This window comes from Neomonachus schauinslandi, chromosome 1 (assembly GCF_002201575.2).
Source record: "Neomonachus schauinslandi chromosome 1, ASM220157v2, whole genome shotgun sequence".
NCBI lineage: Eukaryota > Metazoa > Chordata > Mammalia > Carnivora > Phocidae > Neomonachus > Neomonachus schauinslandi.
In genome coordinates, this window is record NC_058403.1 from 33,614,161 (window position 1) to 33,637,028 (window position 22,868).

At 34.4% G+C, this 22,868-nt stretch overlaps 1 protein-coding gene across 1 annotated transcript in view; it reads right to left on the reverse strand.

Annotated features, from left to right (window-relative positions):
- The window catches only part of GBE1 (1,4-alpha-glucan branching enzyme 1), a 279,857-nt gene that overhangs the window by 90,595 nt on the left and 166,394 nt on the right, over positions 1 to 22,868 (reverse strand). Inside the window, exon 8 of the mRNA XM_021689411.2 lies at positions 4,052 to 4,167. Coding sequence (XP_021545086.1) covers positions 4,052 to 4,167 — 116 coding nt within the window. The remainder of the gene's footprint in view (positions 1 to 4,051; positions 4,168 to 22,868) is intronic.

Sequence of the window (22,868 nt, forward strand, 5' to 3'; positions counted from 1 at the left end):
CCAGAAAATATACTCTAAACAAATCAGAAAAAACCTGAAGCAGTGGGCAAAGAAAGGGAAAGAGAGAAAAAAGAAAAAGAAAAAAAAGAAAAAGATAAAGATAAAAACAAAAACAAACAAAACAAAACAACAACAAAAAAATCAGAATGTGATCAAATATGATCAGTGCCACACACTAGATTTGGGGTGTATTTTGGTCTTTTAGAAGAAAGTGCCTCCCAAAATTTTAAAGAAAGAAAAACTTATATATGTACAAAAATAAGGGTTGATATGATGAAGGGATGGAATATGACTGTAAAGATGGAAATTATAAAAAATTTTACAAAAGGAATTGATAAGAAGTTGTTTGAAAAAAGAAAGAAGAGGATTTAAAAAAAAAAAAAAGGGAGAGGATGTGATCAGGCAGGGGAACAGAAAACACCATATACTAGAGATTTAGGGTATATTTTGATATGTTAGAAGAAACTATCTCAAAATTTTAAAGAGAGAACAACTTATATATATAAGCCAAAAATATGGGTAACTACTATGAAGGGATAGAATATGACTCTAAAAATGAAAAATAAAAATGTTTTTTTTTAAAAAAAAAGGGATTGATAAGATGTTGGTTGAAAAAGGGAAAAAGAAAAATTCAAAAAGAATAAAAAAAGAAAAAAAAGACAGTTAAAAAAAAATTAACTTTGAAAGACTACAGAATCATGGTAAAAAAGCCATGAATTCTACGTGCAGTAGTCCCCTAGAGCTGGAGTTCTGCCGTTCTCATTGATGGGTAAACTTGGTCTTGGCTGGCTGTTCTCGCTGATCTTCTGGGGAGGGGCCTCAATTACCAAATTCTTGAGTCAAATTTTGCTTCCCCAGAATTTTTTATACATTGCTGTTGGCAAGAGAAAAGTATGAGTTCAGCCACTGTTTTCATCCACACAGGTAAATTTCTTTTTCTTTCTGTCATCTGCTGAACTTGTCTTTATCACTCAATTCTATAAATTGAATACTTTGTGTCTTGATGTTAATTGCTTTATCTCATTTTTTTTTCATTTCCCTAACTCCACAATTCCTTGGAAAATACCAAGCCCTCAGCAGAGAGAGGTTCTACAGGGGTATGCAGGCGTTGTAATCTAGGAGAGGCTCTTTCTTGACCTTTGCCATGCTTTCCTTGTTCATCCCTTAAGTTAGCTTCTCTCCAAACTGGAGGATATCAGTGAAACCTGTCATGTTTTATAGATACAACTTCTTTTCTAGGAACATTTCATGGGGGCAGACCATGATTAAGAGCAGTTAGCAGGATGTTTGAATATAGCTTCTTTCCTTGGCAGCTGCTTTTCAAGATTTACAGTTTAAAGTCCCTTTTTCAGATTGGTTGTTACTGGTAAATATTTGGCCTTTAAAAAATAATAATTATTCACCATATTATCTACTGAGGAATTAGGATTCCGTGATCCCACTTCTTTGAACAATTTTTAAACTGAAGATCTCTGATCAATGTTGTTAATTACAGATTAATTTATAATTTAATTTTAACTGTGAACATCTATATTTAAAATATACATATTTTCATCAGTGTTTAAGATGCAAAGGGACCTACACATTCACAAAGGTTCGCATTTATTTTTTTTGTTATTTATTTCTCATTGCAATTGCTGCCACGTTCACATCCTATAGGTGCTCTGATAAATGGCTGGCTTAAAAACATTTTATTTCTTTGGCTAGGACTTCCAGTTGAATAAAAGTGGTGAGAGCAGACATCCATGTCTACTTCCTGATCTTAGAGGAAAAGCTCTCAGTTTTTCACCATTTTTACTATTTGCAGATGACATGATACTATATACAGAAAACCCTACAGACTCTACCAAAAACTATTAGAACTGATACATGGATTTAGTAAAATTGCAAGATACAAAATTAATATACAGGAATCTGTTGAGTTTCTATATACTAATTTGAATAGAAGGAGAAATTAAGAAGACAATCCCATTTACTATTGCACCAACAAGAATAAAATACCTAGGAATGAACTTGATCAAGGAGGTGAAATACCTGTACTCTGAAAACTATAAAACACTGGTGGGAAAAATTAAAGATGATACAAACAAATGGAAAGCTAATCCATGCTGATGGACTGGGAGAACCAGTACTGTGAAAATGTCTAGTATCCAAAGTAATCTACAGATTCGATGAAATTCCTATCAAAATATCAACAGTAGTTTTCACAGAACTAGAACACGTAACCCTAAATTGCACAAAACCGTGAAATACCCCATATGGCCAAAGCAATCTTGAAAAAGGAAAACAAAACTGGAAGTATCACGATCTCACATTTCAAGATCTACCACAAAGCTGTAGTGATCAAGACAGGATGGTATTGGCACAAAAATAGACACATAGATAAATGGAACAGAATAGAGAGCCCAGAAATAAACCCACAATTTTATGGTCAATTAATCTATGACAAAGAAGGCAGGAATATACATGGGGAAAAAGACAGTCTCTTCAACAAATGGTGCTGGGAAAACTGGACAGCTACAGGCAAAAAATGAAACTGGACCCCTTTCTTAGACCATACACAAAAATAAACTCAAAATAGATTAAAGACCTAAATGTGAGACCTGATGCCATAAGATTTCTAGAAGAAAACATAGGCAGTACTCTCTTTGACATCAGCCAGACATTTTTCTAGCTAGGTCTTTTTTGGCGAGGAAAATAAAAGCAGAATTAAACTACTGGGACTATACCAAAATAAAAGGCTTTTGCACAGTGAAGGAAATCGTTAACAAACAAAAAGGCAACCTACTGAATGGGAGAAGATATATGCAAATGATGTATCTGAGAAGTGAATATCCAAAATATATAAAGAACTTATACAACTTAACATCAAAAAAACAAATAATCTGATTAAAAATGGGCAGAGGACATGAATAAACATTATTTTGAAGAAAATATACAGACAGCCAGCAGACACATGAAAAGATGGTCAACATCACTCATCATCAAGGAAATACCAATCAAAACCACAATGAGATATCACCTCATACCTGTCAGAATGGCTAAAATAAAAAACACAAGAAATGACAAGTGTTAGCAAGAATGTGGAGAAAAAGGAACCCTTGTACACTGTGGGCAGGAATATAAATTGGTGCAGCCACTGTGGAAAACAGTATGGAGGCCCCCTCCAAAATTAAAAATAGAACTACAATATGATCCAGTAATTCCGTTACTGGGTATTTACCCAAAGAATACAAAAACACTAATTCAAAAAGATATATGCACCCCTATGTTTACTGCAGCATTATTTATAATTACCAAGATATGGAAGCAACCCAAGTGTCCATCCAGAGATGACCAGATAAAGAAGCTGTGATTATATATACAATGGAATATTACTCAGCCATAAAAAAGAATGAAATCTTGCCATGTGCAACAACATGGATGGGTCTAAAGAGTATAATGCTAAGTGAAATAAGTCAGTCAGAGAAAGACAAACACCATATGACTTCATTCATATGTGAAATTTAAGAAACAAATCAAACAAACAAAGAAAAAAGAGACAAACAAAAAACCAGACTCTTAAACATGCAGAATAAACTGATGGTTGCCAGAGGGGAGGTGGGTGTGGGGATGGATGAAATAGGTGAACGGGATTAAGTATACAGTTATAGTGATGAGCACTGAGTAATGTACAGAACTGTGGAATCTTTACTTTTGTATACTTGAAACTAATCTAACATTGCATGTTATATTTGAATAGAAAAAAATTTTAAAAAATAAAACATTTTTAAAGGAAAGCTACACATTAAGGATAGCATATTATTAAGTAGATATATTTCAAAGAAAAGCATTATTGTTTATTTACTTATAAAATGTAATTATATCCAACCTCTTGCCAAGAAGATCAGAAGTCACTAGAGAAAGGAAATACACAGTGAAACTAATAAAAATCAAGCCAACAATAATGGTCATTGCAACTCTGTAACAGAACTCTAAACCTGGTTTTAATATTCCAGTAAAGAAAAAAATGAAATCATTAGTTGCATCTGTAATATATTAGGCTACCTACCCATTCCATGGTGATGATAGAGCATGGATGTAACACCATCAAAACGAAATCCATCAAAGCCATATTCTTCTAACCACCATCTTATGTTTGACAGAAGGAATCTTAAAACTTCCCAGCTAAAACATTAGAAAAAATATATTTAAATGCATTGTTTATAGTGGTTTCTTTGATTGTTATACACTGTTTGCTAAGAGTATTAATTACAATTATAAATATCGTAGGGATCATGATGCTCAATGAAATATACAAAAACCAGAAAACTATTATTTATCACATTTATTTGATGAAATTCATTCTAAGAGATTATTAAATTTCTTTGGTTGCAAAATCACTTAATATCTAAGAAAAACTGAGAAAAAGTATGTAAATTGGGTCCAAAGTGCAGGGACTCTCTTATTCAATGCTGTGTACTCAGCAATCATACAATGATTACTACATAGTATTGCTTACAGCAACAGCAATGAAAAAATCTGTTACTGATCTCTAAATTTTCATTAAGATTTTTCATGCAACATAACCATAGTTACATAGCTCCTCCTTTTAGAAAATATAATTTCATTATCATTAGAAAAACTACCTCCCATGTTTGCATGTTTGCTTAAAATATTTCCTCATTCTACAATTTCAAACATACATTTAGAATAAAAAATTTTAAAAAGAGACTTAAAGTCAACCACATGATAACCAATTTTACATTTACTAGACTATTGCATTTTGTGAGGGTAAAGGAAAAGAAACCTAATTACTAAAGCACACGAGTAATAAAGTAACAAGTTTTACAAGTTAAAGAGTCGTACATCCATAAAAACAGAACGAAAACAAAGAATTGTTATAACTCAATTAAAAACGCCACACGAAACAAGCCTATTTCGGACAATTGAGAAGAAGGCATCGTCAATTAGTATTTTCTTTAGTCATACAGTTATGGTTGAGTTCTCTATCTTATTATAACTCTGGTTTTAAGACTTTAATACCTCATTTAGTTTAATGACAAAGCAGTTATAGTGAACACAAATCTTTAACCCAGTTAAAATTTATGTATTTTTTTTAAACCTTCCATATATTCAAGAGCAATCTGATATAAGTGGATATTAAGCCATCACAATCAACTTCAGAAGAGTAAATCCAAACTTTGGGGAAAGATAAGTTGTTAGTAATTAACTGCTTTAAATAAGTTACTTTTTGAGTTTTGCAAACTTACTGAAATTTAAAAAAAAATGAAAAAACAGAAATACAAACAATCCAGTAGTTCTGAAAAGGTAGTGAGGAGGTTTTAGATTCTAGTTCCAAGCCATGATGAAGGTAGAATTTGCTAATGTTTCTATGAATGCATATTCATTTGGGGGTTAAGGAAAAAAAAAAACTCTGTTTAACAAAAAGAAATTAATAAAAACAAAGAGGTATTCTACAACCAAACATAATCAAAATTACTCTATTTTGTATAGGACTTTCTAATATCGATACATTTTTCGAGGTTTTATTTAAATTAAAAAGCTCATTTTTTTAGAGCCATTTTGGTTCACAGCAAAATAGAACAGAAGCATGTCTATACTTTTTTAACAAAGTCGCTATAGGAGTACTCCAGAAAGAAGACATGAAGAAACTTCCCTATCAATAATCCTTTGTAAACAATATTTTGAAAAGGACATACTTTTCTCATTTGGCTATTCAACTGGTAATGTACATTTTACTTCTGAAAGGTAAATGGAAAGATATTTTTAGTCAAAAATACCCCAGAGTAGGAACAAAACCTATTTAAATACTATATATGTTGGGTAGATATATGAAGATATGAGTATGTAAGAGATTACAAAAGGTCTCTGGGCCTAATGTGCCAAGCACCACTGTTTTGTTTACCTTGCAGAGTACTTCAAATTCTCACTTTGAATGCCTGCAGATAGAACATGGACCTCCTAAGCTCTTCCCAGTCCCTGCCACTGCACATTTTCTAATACCAGCCTTATACTCCTTTATACCACCAGCTTGGGCTTGTGGAGAGTTGCTATCAATTTCTAATACAAATATTATGGACTGAATGTTTCCTAGGCAGACTACACACAGGTTTAAATGTAAAAACTGTGTCCTAATTTCTACAAAGATAAAAGAAAAAAAAGAGCCAATGATAGTGCAATCCAATAAAAACAAAAAAGGGGGATGATGTGAATTTAATAACTGAAAAGAAAGCATTGCACAATATCATTTAGTTGATGATTATGGGCAGCATTATTAATGGCCTAGTCATTCCTATTACTACAATATTTAATCTGTTCTCTTCTTGACCAAAAAAGGTATAACACATTAAAAGAAAAAGATATATTTAGCTGTGACTATATGAGTAGACAGATTCCTGGCATGGATAAACAGAAAAGGAATTCCCTGTGATAATCTGAAAAGAAACAACAATGACAATGGAGCATCTAAATTAAAAAAATCTAATGGGTTAAGAAAATAATAAATTCTATATGTTAGAGTTTGAAATGCTCTTAACTTGAAACAATGTCTAAACAACATCAACAGTCCTGGGGGGGACAAAATCACCACAAGATTAAACTGACAGGAATAAATCAAACTTGTAGAGCTTTCAAAATAATGTATTTTATAATGTTTTATAAATCATGGATGAAGCATAAACTAGATGTGTTATCTGTAGAGACAGAAAAGAGATATACAAAATTTTATAGGAGACAAAACTATCTAGAACAAAAACAGTAAAGAAATAAAATATAGAAAGTTATATTTTTCATAACAAAATCTCAGGAAAGACATTCAAGGAAAAAAAATCAGACCTAAAATTTTAAAGTTGGCAGCAGCAAATGAAAAGCAAAAGTTAAAAATATTCATTCTCTGGTTATATACATTTCCTAAAACTTGGCTATTAAGAGGAGTTAAGTAACAACAACAATAACAACAATTAGACTTGTAAGAGTAATTTTTTTAAAAGATTTTATTTATTTATTTGACAGAGAGCGACACAGCAAGAGAGGAACACAAGCAGAGGGGGGAGTGGGAGAGGGAGAAGCAGACCCCCCGCCGAGCAGGGAGCCCGATGCGGGGCTCGATCCCAGGACCCTGAGACCACAACCCGAACCGAAGGCAGACGCTTAACAACTATTATAGGGGCGCCTGGGTGGCTCAGTCGTTAAGCGTCTGCCTTCGGCTCGGGTCGTGGTCCCAGGGTCCTGGGATCGAGCCCCGCATCGGGCTCCCTGCTCGGCGGGGGGCCTGCTTCTCCCTCTCCCACTCCCCCCTCTGCTTGTGTTCCTCTCTTGCTGTGTTGCTCTCTGTCAAATAAATAAATAAAATCTTTAAAAAAACAAGAGTAATATTTTATAAATAATTAGCTTTTATTGATTAAGAAAAAATGATCTATTTGTGCAGGAAATAGGGGGAAAGACAGACTCATAAATATGTTCTCAATATCTCTGTGATCCCAATTTTGTGTCTCTTATCATCTTACATGATAAATCTAGATGGACTAATTCACTCTTGGTAAACTCAGCATCCTGATGAAACTAACTTTAGAACACAGATTGTATAAAATCAGAACTTTAGAGTTCTAACAAGACAGAGAACCAGGAAGACTGAGATCTGAGTCTATAAAATGACCAGACCTTCCAGGGACACGAACCAGAACCCAAAGCTGAAAAATAGTAGGTCATAGAGTGTTTATATTGTCATTGGAATGAAGATGTAGCTCCCCCCTCTTTTCTTCTTACACTAGGTAAACATCCAACTGAATATAGACAGTTTATTTAAGTATTATATAAATATTATTTATCCCAGATCACTGAACTTAAATTATAAAAGGAAAGCTATGCCAGGGGTCCACCAGAACCTTCAGGTTCAGATTCACTAATAGGACAGACAGGATTCAACATATAGTTGTGATCATGGGTATGATTTATTATAGCAAAAGGATAAAAAGCAAAATAAACAAAAGAAAAACCACATGGATGGAGCAAAGTTCAGGAGTCTAGACACAAGCTTCCAAGAGTCCTCTCCTGATGGAGTTGCACTTAATCCTTCCAACAACAAACTGTCACGACACCTGTGAAATGTCTACCAGGGAAACTCCTTAGAAACGCAGTTCCTAGTGATTTTATTGGAGGCTGGTGACTGGGTATCCTCTGCCTTGACAGGTATCAAAACCTAGATTCCCAGAAGGAAACTGGGTGTTCAGTATAAGATATATGGCTTGTATGAAGTGTTTAGGTGCAGTGAAAAACTGTTTTCAGTCCCGGGAATGGTGAGAACCCTCTCTAAACCCAAGTCCCCAACGGCTAGGTAGGGGCCAATCTTGCAGGCAGGCATTTCTAAGAAAAGCAGTCATAATTGTGCTATACTAACTTTCTGCAGGAAGCACAGCCTAACATTTATTATACAATTATAAAATACTTAACTATAGGTTATTGGAAAAAACTACTTCTTTTTGTGTGTGTGTGTGTGTGTGTGTGTTAGGTATATTTATTTATTTAATTTTTATTGTTATGTTAATCACCATACATTACATCATTAGTTTTTGATGTAGTGTTCCATGATTCATTGTTTGTGCATAACACCCAGTGCTCCACGCAGAACATGCCCTCTTTAATACCCATCACCAGGCTAACCCATCCTCCCACCCCCTTCCCCTCTAGAACCCTCAGTTTGTTTTTCAGAGTCCATCGTCTCTCATGGTTCATCTCCCCCTCCGATTTCCCCCCCTTCATTTCTCCCTTCCTGCTCTTCTTCTTCTTCTTCTCCTTCTCCTCCTCCTCCCCCTTCCCCTCCCCCTCCTCCTCCTTCTTCTTCTTTTTTAAACATATAATGTATTATTTGTTTCAGAGGTACAGGTCTGTGATTCAACAGTCTTACACAATTCACAATTCATAGCACTCACCATAGCACATACCCTCCCCAATGTCTATCACCCAGCCACCCCAACTCTCTCACCCCCACCACTCCAGCAACCCTCAGTTTGTTTCCTGACATTAAGAATTCCTCATATCAGTGAGGTCATATGATACATGTCTTTCTCTGATTGACTTATTTTGCTCAGCATAACACCCTCCAGTTCCATCCACGTCGTTGCAAATGGCAAGATCTCATTCCTTTTGATGGCTGCATAATATTCCATTGTATATATATATATATATATATACCACATCTTCTTTATCCATTCATCTGTCAATGGACATCTTGGCTCTTTCCACAGTTTGGCTATTGTGGACATTGCTGCTATAAACATCGAAAAACTACTCCTAAAGTAATTTTCCCTCAGAAGTACTCAGATTTCAAAACCAAGTGGAAGAATCTAAATACACATTAAAAATCTAAATGTGGGACACCTGGGTGGCCCAGTCAGTTAAGCCTCTGACTCTTAGTTTTGCTTGGGTCATGGTCTCAGGGTCATGGAACTGAGCCCCTGTCAGCTCTGCACTTAGCGGGGAATCTGCTTGAGATTCTCTCTCCCTCCCTCCCTGGCCCTCACTCTTGCTCTCTCACTCTCTAAAATAAATAATCTTTAAAAATCTAAATATGTAAGGAATCCAGGTTGAGGCATTCTGCTCTACATGCTACCTTCCACCATCAAACGAACAATGAAATCATTAAGCCTGTACATGAATGAACTAGTTCACTGAATCTAAGATTTCCCTTTTAAAGAGAAAACATCAGATGGGGCACCTGGGTGGCTCAGTTGGTTAAGCGACTGCCTTCGGCTCAGGTCATGATCCTGGAGTCCCAGGATCGAGTCCCGCATCGGGCTCCCTGTTTGGCAGGGAGTCTGCTTCTCCCTCTGACCCTCCTCCCTCTCATGCTCTCTGTCTCTCATTCTCTCTCTCTCAAATAAATAAATAAAATCTTTAAAAAAAAAAAAAGAGAAAACATCAGAACAAGCTTAAAGAACAGGTACCAGTGGAAACACAGATTTTTGAAAGATGCCTATTACTATTTCTACTATCATAATTTTCGAGTCCTGTACCTGTAAAGTCCATTTTTCCTTCTTTTTTTGGGGGGGGGGCTGAGAAGAAGGGTGATGATGTGTTCCAAATTATGACTGAATGAGAAATATTACTCAACACGCCCTCTAGTAATAAATAAACTGAATCATCTCAACTGTCTGGTTTGCCTTGATCAAAGCGTGAAAATGGCAAAGGGTACAATAAAAAAGGCAATTTACTTTTTCTACCTTAAAATGTCATCAGACAGCCCATCACACAGTTGATATATCCCGTTGATTAGAGTCCCATAAAAATATAAAGCAGAATTTAGGAGCAGTTTTACTCTGGCGAGTCCCAGCAGACAAGGTGGGACTTTTATTTTAAGATTTCTCCATTGACATAAGGGTTTTAAAGCCTATTCTTAGAAACCAAAGGGCAGCCTAGTTTCCAAACAACTGGAAGAGTTAGATGCTAAATTTTAGAAGGTGATGCCAAAATAATATATATTTTGGGGGCCAGGATGAATGTGTATGAGAAGTAAACTATTTTAGTTATTAGCTTTATATCTTTAATTAACATGTTAGTTGTTAGAAACTAATACTACGTGATCTATATTGCCAAGTTAACTGATTAGATTACTCATATTTTTTTATTAAGTAAAACAAAATCGCTACAATCCAGAAAAAGATAATAAAATGCAGCTGACTTTCAAACAGTTGTCTGATATAAAAACTGAATATATGGCTGAATAATATATACACTTAAGAATTTCTGGCAATCAAAATAATCAGGATTCTAATTGGTTTAGTGTCTGAAATATTCAACCTGTAATCAAGTAATGAAGCTTTATTAAGGACATTTTGTTACACCGATAATTCCAGTATTAAGGTTTCTAGAAAATATCCCTAAAATCAAAAACTGTTGATTGTCTCACATTCTGCCAATGAATTTTATAATGAAATAAAACAGTCAAATTTTCTTGGTGAACAAGTATAATTGGATATAACAACATTTATTAGATGAAATTACATTTTATAATTTAAACCTATTTGCCAAAATGTTTTTAATTGTGGTCCCAAATAACTTCTGGGACATTCAACATAAGCAACTTTGTCCCCTGGATGTTATTAAAACTATTAGTACTGTATAATTAATTCGGAAACATTATTAAAGAGACATTAAATATAAAAATCTAAAGAGAATTATAAATTTCTTAGTTATTCCACAATCTTTGAAGCTGAATGGCTATCAAATAGTACAGCATCACACCATGAAACAAAACTCCATGCTTTGATCTGGGTATTTCAACTCAGGCAGTAGGTCGACCTTGAGAAAATACTTTAAGACTTTTTCTTTTATGAAGAAGGTATGGCAAGTCAAATAAAAGGATGGAATCCTAAATTATGATAAAAATAACATTTGAGAAGGATACTCTATTGAATCTACTGCAACTGAAAAACAGGTAATACCTATTTACTCCATTTTTAAAAATTAAAAAAAAAAACACCTCTTCTATCAATTTAAATTTAATTAAATTAACCACTAAAGAAAAAATGCTGTATTTCTGCTTGTACTTTGTCAACAGAAATTATACTGTCAGTCAATAGGAAATGATTGAGAAATTGATCAACATAATCTAATGATCATATCTGATACTAGAGAGTAGTGTCATTGATCATAAAATGTATCTGGGTTTTCAGACGCTGAGAATTATACTGAGGTTATTGTATATATTAATTTCAAATAAAGTTAGGTACCAATTAGCACAAAATGCTGGTGAGACAGATTGTTAATTCAACTAAGAATCTGTAATAATATAAATTTCAGAACATAAATAATTATTATAAAATATGATTTTGAAGTTTTCTTTTCAATATCACATTATTTTCTGGATTTCAACCCACACAACTTTATTTTATATAAATTAATATGTTGTTTAATCCCATTATATCCACTCAGCCCTGGTTATCTACATTCATTATTATAATAAAACATTTTCTTTCCCTGAAGGCCTAAATTGTACTTAGCTTATTAAATATGGTATAAAAATTACTTCTATTTGTAGTATCTGTAAGTCCAATCAGGTATTCTCTAGGAAATAAGTATGAAAAGATAGCATACTGTACCTTTATATGCTAAATCCTTCCAATTATACTTTTGCTTAAAAAAAATACTTGAGAAATTTTCAAGTCTCTTTTTCCTCTAATTTGATCGATTTCTTAAGAAGCATGGTCGCCTGCTCAAGATTAGGAAAAGGCATACTTGAAGGGGTGTGTGTTTGTACCTGTGTGTGTGTGTGTGTGTGTGTGTGTGTTTGGGGAGTAGTAAGAGACCAGAGGGACCATCAATGAGGGCAAAAGTGAAAGTTTTCAGTCTGATATGAAAGAAAGAGACAAACATAAATCAAATAATAACCCACTCTGATAATGATTACCCTGGGTATTTAAGAAATTAATACATCATTTATTTTTAAATCAGTTCTTATTTCTTTGCTTCCTGACAAAAACTGTTACCAAAAGTGAATTTTCAAAGCATTGCATATAAAATACCCTACTAACGTTTGGAGAGAACTTAGATCTTTTTCAAAGTGGAGGACCCAAAAAGTTGAGCAGGCGAAGGTGCAGAAAGTAGAAAGCCAAACCATGTCACCCTTTCTGGTGAAACACAGGTGAGGTATTCTGTGAAATTATTACACATCTCATCTGAAAGAAACATTGTTTTTCTCCAGAATAAACCACTGTAAATTAACTAATTATACTTAAATATATATAGACATGGGCACCTAGATACACACATATCCATGTCTTTCAAACAAGGTTAAAAATCCTCCCTTACTTATAGAATGAAGCTAATTACTGCTCCAGATCAAAACAAGTGACAGTGATTTGAATGTATATCGATATATATCATTGACAAATACTAAACCAAAATTGGTCATCAGCTTTTAAAAGCTTTTTTTTTTTTTAAGATTTTATTTATTTATTTGAGAGAGAGAGAAAGAGAGTGCACAAGCAGGAGGGAGGGGCAGAGGGAGAAGCAGAGTCCCTGCTGCGCAGGGAGCCTGAAATGGGACTGGATCCCAGGGTCCTGGGATCATGACCTAAGCCGAAGACAGACAGTTAACCAACTGAGCCACCCAGGTGCCCTAAGAGCTTATTTTAATAGAAAAGTTTGGAAACATTAACTATTCATATGCTTCTGCTTTTTCATTTTTTCCCTTCTAATTGATTTATTTCTAGTAAATTAACTGTGATATTTAAGTAAGCTATTATAATACTTGTATTATAGAAAAATACATTCCTGAATTTGATAATTTCCTATCATTTTATTAAAATTTATTAGATATAACATGTTTATTTACTTTTATTTATCCAGTTGCATTTCAAAAGATGATTTGAGGCAACTTACAGATCAATATATCTGAACAGCATCAAAAATAAATGAGAAAAATACAGGTGAGGGAGAATAAAGATCTTGTAGATACACAAGCATAAAGCATCTGGTAATCAGTTTTCTTTTCCAGTCCAAAATAATGATTTCACAGACTATAGTGACTACAAGAAGATTTTCCTTGACTATCACCCCCAAATAATGAATATTTTAGGGCAACATTTGAGGCTTACATAGTTTATATAAAGATATTTAAATATAGGTATTTAGAACCCCAAGGAAGTTGTTTTCAATATGCAATAAGGCACTCTGTAACCAAAAACAGATTAAGTACTCCAGAGAGAAGGTGAACTGGGGAATATCAGTTACACAGGGATAGAGGTAAGGCAGGGTGCAAAAAGAGAGGGACCTAGTTCCTCAGGAAGTGGTGTGCATGCATGCGCATGTGCATGTATGCGTGTGTGTTCTGGGGTGGGAAACCCAAGGGAAACAGTATGTAGCTAGTTATTAGTCATATTTAAATTTCAACCATCACTTCTTCAACAGTCTTCAATTTTGCCCTGAACTTGCTAAATTGTATACAGCTCTCTAATGTATATCTGCACACATTCCTACAAAGCGACAGCTTTTGGAAGGTGGGCTGGAGTAGAAGAGAAAGGAGAAATGTAAATATTAAAGAGGAAATAAAAAGGAATTCCAAGTCCCTGAGTGTCTACTGGCTTCCAGACTCCACATATTATATTTATTCTCACTTTACTGAGGCTATGATATCAAGTATGCTTTACGGTTGAGGAAACTGAAATTTAAAAAAGTTAAATAAAATGCTCAGGGTCACCCAGGTAATAGTTACATATGAAACTCAATCTTTTGAGTCCAAAACTACAATTCTTTTTTTTTATGATTTTATTTATTTACTTGAGAGAGAGACAAGTGGGGATAGGGGCAGAGGGAGAGGGAGAAGCAGACTCCCTGCTGAGCAAGGAGCCCGACGCTCCATCCCAGAACCCCAAGATCATGACCTGAGCTAAAGGCAGACACTTAACCAACTGAGCCACCCAGGTGCCCCCAAAAACATAATTCTTAAGTATAATTTTATACTGCCACATTTGGCATGACCATGAATATATTAATTCTTGTTTTTGGCAATTTCCTTGGTACATCATTTTTTTTTAACACTAAGTAAGTCCCACATATCCATTGCTCTTATATGTAGTCAAATTAATTGTATGAACTTGAACAAGGTATTTAACCACTCCAGGCCTCAGTTTTCTTTACTGTAAGATGGAAGAAAATTTCAGTACCCTCCTGAAGGGGATTAAATGAGATAATGGAATAATCGCATTATTAGCAGTTTGATATACAATAAAGAATCGACTAAGGAGAACTATTAGATAATTAACAGATTTTAAATGTGTATTTGTTTAAATAATAGTTTAAGTATAAATTAGAATAAGCCAATGTGTTCTAGTACTATATTTTCAATATTGAAAATAAATCTTCATAAAGGTAAGCATGTTTTGGCTAATATCAAAACAAAACAAACCTTATTGTTTTAACTCAGCATTTTTTTTTTTTCTGAAGTAGTATAGTATTTACTTATTGATGCATTCAACATTTATTTCTTGAGTACCGACTTTGAGCCAGGCACAATGCTAGGTGCTGGGGATAGAGTAATGAATACAAAATACCCAATACCCATTTTTCATGGCATTTGAGGCCTAATGGGAGAGACAGACATTTTATAAATAATACCATAAATATATTTAATTATAATAGTGATTAATAATCTTGAAGATTCTATAGGATAAATTAGACAATATATCACCCACCCAAATTGTAAGAAATAAATTAAGTTCAGAAAAGCTGCCAATCCATGTCTGACAGACATAGCAGGAATACGCTATCATTACTTACTATCAGTTTTCTAGTGTAGCATTTAATATTGGGCCTCCTTTAAAAATTGATTCTAATGTGTGGTCAACACAATCAGATTTTGTAGAAAGGTATCAAATTAGCCATCAAATAAACAGGTGAGGATAAGAAAAAAATAAGATGAATATTTGTATGTGATCACTTTGTGACTGACCTCCCCACATAAAGATCGATTATTCTTCCCTGTTTTAATCATGTTTTCTCCAGAATGTTTCCCTTTAAAGAGAATTACCTTTGGAATAGTATGCTTTCTAGCAATATACGTCTCTGGGAAATCCCCACTATATGTCATAACCTCTTTACCTATCAAATCTCATTTTGTTCTTACCTCCTGTCCCAATTCTCGTCTTCTTCAACCCAGATTCTAATCTTTCCATCAATCTTGAGAATCCATTCTTTCCCTCCTTTGCTCTCTGTGGCTCCTTCATCCCTAAACTAGCTCTCCATATGATCTCTTCTTCTCTTTCCTTTCCCTTTCCTTCTTTAACCTTTTCTCTTCTTTCCCTTTTCTCTCTTGTTAGCCTCTTTTCCTTTTAAATCTTCATTGAAGAAGCAAAATGAAAGCCCATCAAACTAAACCAGCTGTTGTTTGAAATCCATAAATATACATATTTATATATGAATTTGAAAAGTTACAGATATTAGATATCCTGGTTTGATGCATTTTATGACAAAATTATGGCTTACTCCACTTAATGAAAATTAACAAAACATTTGTATTCACAAAGAAACGGCAGTAAATTAGGAGTCAAGAAAACTGTATTCAAGCCAATTTTGCAAAAATGAGTATAAACATATAATCTCTCTGAATCTTAATGTAATAATTTTTAAAAGAGAGTACTCCATTATTTGTTCTCCTAAATTCATAAATTTTTTGTTAAAATGTTAAGATAAAAAAAATTCTGACTTTTAGGATATAGACTAATTTGAATCATTCCATTTATACACTAACAGATTCCAGGTTTATGACATCAAATATTGTGTTTTAGACAATAACACAATTCTGGATGACCTGGAAAAATAAACAACTACATTCAAAAACAAAACTAAAACTATCCAGCCTACACCCCCTAAAGAATCAGATATAAGAATCATTTGCTACTTCTCTTACCCAAATGCTACTCATTATTCAAATCCTGGCATATGCTTCACAAAACCTGACAATTCCTTACATTAGTGCTACATAAAAGATAATAGGAGATAAGCTGGCTCATGAAAATAATAAACCTGGTCTTCCCAACTTAAACATCTATGTCTATGTGGTAGGAACCACGTGCTATATTTTTCTAAAAATTGATCTTAAACAAATTGATCTGAACTGAATTAATAAGGTACAAAGAAAACTAAAAAACTCAAATAATTCACATTTATTTTAAAAAATCCAACATTAACTCTAAAGCACTAAACAACAACAACAACAAAAAAAACCAAACTAAACTAATACATACTACTTAAGAAATCCCATTTTCAGAGTCAATGAAATAGGAAACGGAAAGTAAGAACACCACACTCCACTTCACTAGAATAAATGCAACTTAAACTATGATTATGATATTTTGGACACCTACAAAAGCGGCTCTGTAATTAGTAAACTGTAGACTTTTAACAAGATATTTTCATGAAGAAAACAAATTAAGAAATTATTTAGTTGGAACACTCAAAAGATTATCCCCTTTCTTTTCTCCCCACAGTTTACAATCCTTGTTTAGGGAAGTTTTACAACATGTTTACCACTATGAAGAGTAAAGTTATTAAATTCTTCACTAATCATACTTCCTTATCAATGCAAGTATTTATTATAAATTTTAATACACATAGGCATTTTGCAAATATATACCCCAATTAAAAAAAATGGTATGTCCAGCCTCTAGTTAGAGTAAGTTCAGAGTGGCCGGTATATACATATAGCCTACACTGGAATAAGAATGCTTATGATTAAATATTGAAAATTTCCCCAAATGTTATATAAATCTCTGGTGACAACAACAAAAGGAAGAAACCACAAAAACATCAGTATCCTTAAGGAATCATCAGTTTCTTTTTGTTTGTTCCCGTTATAAATTTTGCATTTGCACATTGCTGCCTAGATTTTCAAAGGATTCTGCAATGATTAATTTAACAATCTACCCATATTGCTGTAATATAGCCAAGGACTTTTACCTATATATAATTTATAATATCCATACCAAGGACAGATTAGTGGGCAAAATAAAACTTCCAACATCCATGTTACTAATGCAGAAATGGGTGTCACCAAAATACTACAACTTAAAAACAAACTTCTCAAACTTGGATGCTTGGTACCTCCAAAGATATACATAAAGATCCATCATCTTAAGAGTCAATTTGACCTGATTAATTTGGAAGTAAACAAAATGAATTTTTAAAAATTCTAATAATTACAAATATATATACTTTAATTTTTTTTTTAGATTTTATTTATTTATTTATCTGACACAGAGAGAGAGAGAGTACAAGCAGGGAGAATAGCAAAGGGAGATGAAGCAGACTCTCTGCTGACCAGGGAGCCCTATGTGGGGCTTGATCCCGGCACCCAGGATCATGACCTGAGCTGACGGCAGAGGCTTAACTGAGTGAACAACCCAGGTGCCCCTACAAATATATACTGAATCCTTACTAAATGCCGGGCCTTAAGCTAAATGCTTTGCATGAAGTGTTCCCACATGGAATACCCACAACATTCAGAGGTATGCAGTATAACTGGGGTTAGTAAATTTTTTTTAAGGGCCAGATATAAACATTTTGGGCCTCATGGGCTACATATGGTCTCAGTCTATGTTGTAATAACTCAGCTCTGCTGGATGAGAGGGGTCATAGGCAATACGTAAAGGAACGGACATGCCTGCATTTCAATAAAACTTTGTTTACAAAAACAGGCAACAGATTTGGATAGATGTGGCCCACAGACCACAGTCTGCCTCCTTCTGCAATTAAAAGTCACATTTTACCAGTGTCAGTATGTAATGCACCCATATCCACACAGCTGACGGGTGAAGTAAGAATTTAAACTCAGGTCTCTTTCACTGCAGACTCAAAGCAGCTGTACCACTATGGGTATCTGTCTCTTGACAGCAATTTAAGAAGCTATTTAAGAGTAAAATAAACACAAATATATTCTAGAGTAAAAGGCAAAGTGACATGTTTGTAAAAGATAAAACAACGGAGAAGAAGAAACTTCACATTTGCAATGGATGCAGGCCCTGGGATAAAAACTTGTGCTCTTCAGAATATCAGGATATCTGGTGAAAGCTCTGAGAATTTAGCCTGTGCTTACAAAATGAGCTTTTTTAAAAAAGTCACAAAATTATTTTAAAGTTTTATGATATGTTTTAAGATTCCTTTTCCTATATAATGACACAGGATGAACTACTAAAACCACCCACTTGGAAATATATATATATGTATATAGGTACATATATATATATATATATGATACTATAATTTATGATATATAGTTACAGTTATAGTATTAAAGTTATTGTTATTAATGCCCAGGCCCTTTGCAAATGTGCAGTGTGATGCCAGGTAGAGAATAATGACACACAGTTGGGCCAAAATCCTGCCCTTCCACAGCGACACTACCCTAATGAATCAAGTCCCATCTCATCTGGAATAAAATCCAGTCTGTAGAGCTGGTTACAAGGTCCAATGTGACTTGCCTTCAGTCTAATACCATGACTTTCTACCCCCACCCCCCCAAGCCCCGGCTACAGAAGCCTTCTTTCTGTTCCTCAAGCACAATCATGCTCCTCTCAATCACAGGGACTTCACATCTTTGCCTGGAATTCTCTGCCCCGGAGTGGGGCCCCAGCTCAAATGTCAAGTAGACTTCACTAAAGAGGACACTGGAGAGGCCTTCTTTGGACACCAGGCTACTCTACCAACCACAGCATCCTTATTCTCATTTATGTTTTGCTTACCACTTACGTGATACTGTGAGCTTTTTTTCTGGTTTATTGAGTTTTTTGTTGCTATTTTTGTTGTTGTTCCTTTATTTTCTACATAGCAGTTATGTAACACTGTGTGGTTTTTAAAAATTAATTTATAATTTGTCTTTAACGTAATAAATCTATGCTTCTGGAGTAGAGGTGTCCTATTAAAACTGCTGTATCCCTGAGCCTAGCAGAGCGCCTGGCACTTAGGAGCTATAGAGTATAATACATGTAAGATGAAGGAATAAATGAGAGAGGAGAGGAAGCCCAGACTTAGGCATCAGAACTCACAGCCTGTTTGGGCACACTGCACCACGTGGTCCCTCCTGCTTATTTACTTAACTTTGGAGAACCACCCATAGGAAAGAAGAGAAAAAAGAGTCTAGGCCTCAGAGAAATTATACAATTTATACTATGTTTTAACTCTTTGTAATTAAATTTCTCAAAATTTCAGTTTTGTTTTAATTCATTAACTTTTATGATAGACTTTTAATCATTTCTTACTATTACTTTTGTATCTGTTATCATTTTTAGTTTATTGTAGGACAGCACAGAGAGTATAGATAAATGGGGATCACACAGAAGAAGAAACTATGTCTTAAGCAAGGAATGTTATAATGCTGTTCATTTATTTTTTTTAAAAGATTTTTTAAAATCTTTTGAGAGAGAGTGAGAGCGAGAGAGGGCAGGGGGAGAAGCAGAGGGAGAGGGACAAGCAGACTCCGTGCTGAGTGTGGAGCCCAAGGTGGGGCTTGATGCAACAACCCTGAGATCATGACCTGAGCTGAAATCAAGAGTCAGTTGCATAACCCAATGAGCCATCCCGGCATCCCTAACGCTGTTCATTTATGATTAGTTTTGCATTGGCCCCTCAAGTTCCTTAGAACTAAATCTGCTACTTTTACCAAAATTAATTCTTGTTGCTAAAAGTCACTAAATTGGATACTTGTTGAGTATCAGCATGTCATTACAACTACCAGTGGTTTTTCTGGATCAGTGGTCAACGTTCCCATACCAAACCATTTATTTCCACCAAGAGGGAATCTGCAACCTGTGCCCTATGGTTTTCTCCTCTATAATCCCTGGTTATGAGCTATGCCACATAACATTACTTTTGCTTAATATGGAAGTAAAATAAGGGTAGGCACTCTGCAGTTAAATCTATTGTGCTTCCTCCACTGAATATTGTTCTTGAGAGAAATTTTATGTAAGAAATACAAATTCTGAATGTTACTCTCTGATTAAATCAGGCATTTAGGAAAGCTCTTTATTTGGGCTACAGCATCTTTTTCCCTTTCAGAAAAGCCCTCCCAACCTACATTTGAATACCTTTTTTGACATCATACACTGAAAGTCATTGAATAGGTTTCTGATATTTTCTTTTTCAATGGCATATAGAACTGTCACTGTGAACAGTTCCCACTACATTACTCAATAACCCCCAAACAATAAGCAGTATGAGGTAACTGGCAGTCATGATATATTTTGTTAACTCCTGAGGGTGATTTCCTTTACCCTTGGCTGTTGGCAGTTTGTATGCTGGGGAAACAAAGAAAGCACAGAAAACTACCCTAAGTTTACTAAGGATCTCTAATGGAGCAAATGCTTTATCCATTTAATTATATTTAATTTTCTCATTACATTTATAGTAGGGATTATTATACCCTAATTACAGATGAGAAAACTAAAAGAAGAGATGTTAGTGGTTTTTCCAAAATCATCTGGGCAGATAGGTGGAAGACTGAGACACTGGTCCATGTCCGACTATCCCCCTTCCAAAACAATGCTCAAAGACAAAACCATAATGTCAGATTTTATTCTCAGACACAGCAAAATATGCCAATGATTACAACCCACAGGTTTCCCTGTCTCCCAAATTATTCTGTAATTTTGCTTCCTAGGTTTTTTGTTTTGTTTTTATTTTTTGCTTTCTCTTGTCATTTTGCTTGTTGTTGATTACCGGTAAAGTTAATAACATTTTAGGTCTATTACAGGAAGTTCATGGAGTTTACCACAATGTGCCACTTCACTAGCCATTTCGACTTGCCTTTTCTAGAGCCCTCTTGCTCATTAATGCTTTCTTCTAACTTACTAATTATCGCCACGATGTATTCCATTGTTGATATTGTTGGTTGTTAATGGTCAAACCTACTTTAGAAATAATTATGAGAGTAGTTTAATACAGATGGCAGAAATCTAAACAAAAATTTCTCACAACAGAGCCTCAAATAGCTCAAATTTGGGACTCCAACTTGTCACTAGCATAAAAATGTGATTCAAATTCATTCATAGCCAGTTGCATGAGGGACAAATGAGGCAAAAAGAGGAAAAAAAACCCAGGATGTACAAAATAAATAAAGATATAAATGTTAACAGAGGATGAAAAAGGCATGTAGGCAAATGGAAAGGTCAAGAAAATATGGCCTTACACAGAACTTAGTATTGCTCTGAAGTGGAAATTCTTATAATAATTTTCTGGGGTTTTCTTCCAACTATCATGATATCCCATGTTACATATCTACCCCACTGGCTCAAAATTCACCTTCTCTATCACTAGGGCAACAGCACTATTTAAGCCAGCAAAAGCTAGTCTGAACATGATGTTTCCACATCTCTGCATCACCATCCAGGGATACAATTCTTTGACCTTTGTTTGATACAGCAAGTTAATCAAATAATAATTTGAAAGATGCTTTGCTTTATAGATACTTGTTAGTCTTTGGCAATGGTTTATTTTATGAAAAGTGGGTCTCTTTTAAAGATGAAATAGAGGAATATCTAGTTGAAGACAAATACATTTTTATGAGTAAAATATTTGTCGTGTTTATAAGATAAAAGGCCTACATTCGTTTCTCCTAATTCATAACACTTCATAAGGAAAGGCTTCTTTGAAGGTTTATGATCTTATTAAAACAAGAAAGAAAAAGCAATTTTGATAAATTAGAGATAAATTAGAAATTACATTTCTAATGTGGCTTTTAAGCGACAAAAGCTTGAAAGTGGCCCAGCCACCTCTGAAAGGCTATTCTCACAATGGCTGGCTGAAGCAAAAATACAAGAGCTCTCTGAACCTCCAAGGCTTGTTGATAACACCTGTGATTGCAGGTGGCTCCACTTGAAAAGAAACGTACCACTTTCCTCTCCAGTGGTGACCACTGTGTTCCACAGTGGGTCAGAGGTGACCAGGGTGCTTTCAAGTTCAGTTTTATATTCTGAAGAACTGGACTCTGAGTACAGACAAGTTTCCAGTTTAGCCTTTTGAAAACATAAACGTGGTCTGCTGTTCCTCTTTTAACATATTCCATTCATTCACTAAGTATAGCAGGAGATTTCATCTAGTGACCTTATGGAATTCAATTCAAATTAAATGATTGGTTTTAAGATTTTGACTAGATATACACTGAAGTGTTTTTTTTTTTTAAAGTAATCTTTACAATATTCTCCATGGAGATTAAATGAGGTTAAAAAACAAAACACTATCACTAAAGAGTGATTTTTCCCATTACCTTGCTTACAAATTATTCAGAAATCTAGAAGAGAGAACAGCACCAATTCTTAATACACAATTAACATTTTGACACAATTACAGTTTTGAAGTATAAAATCAGTAGTAAACAACAA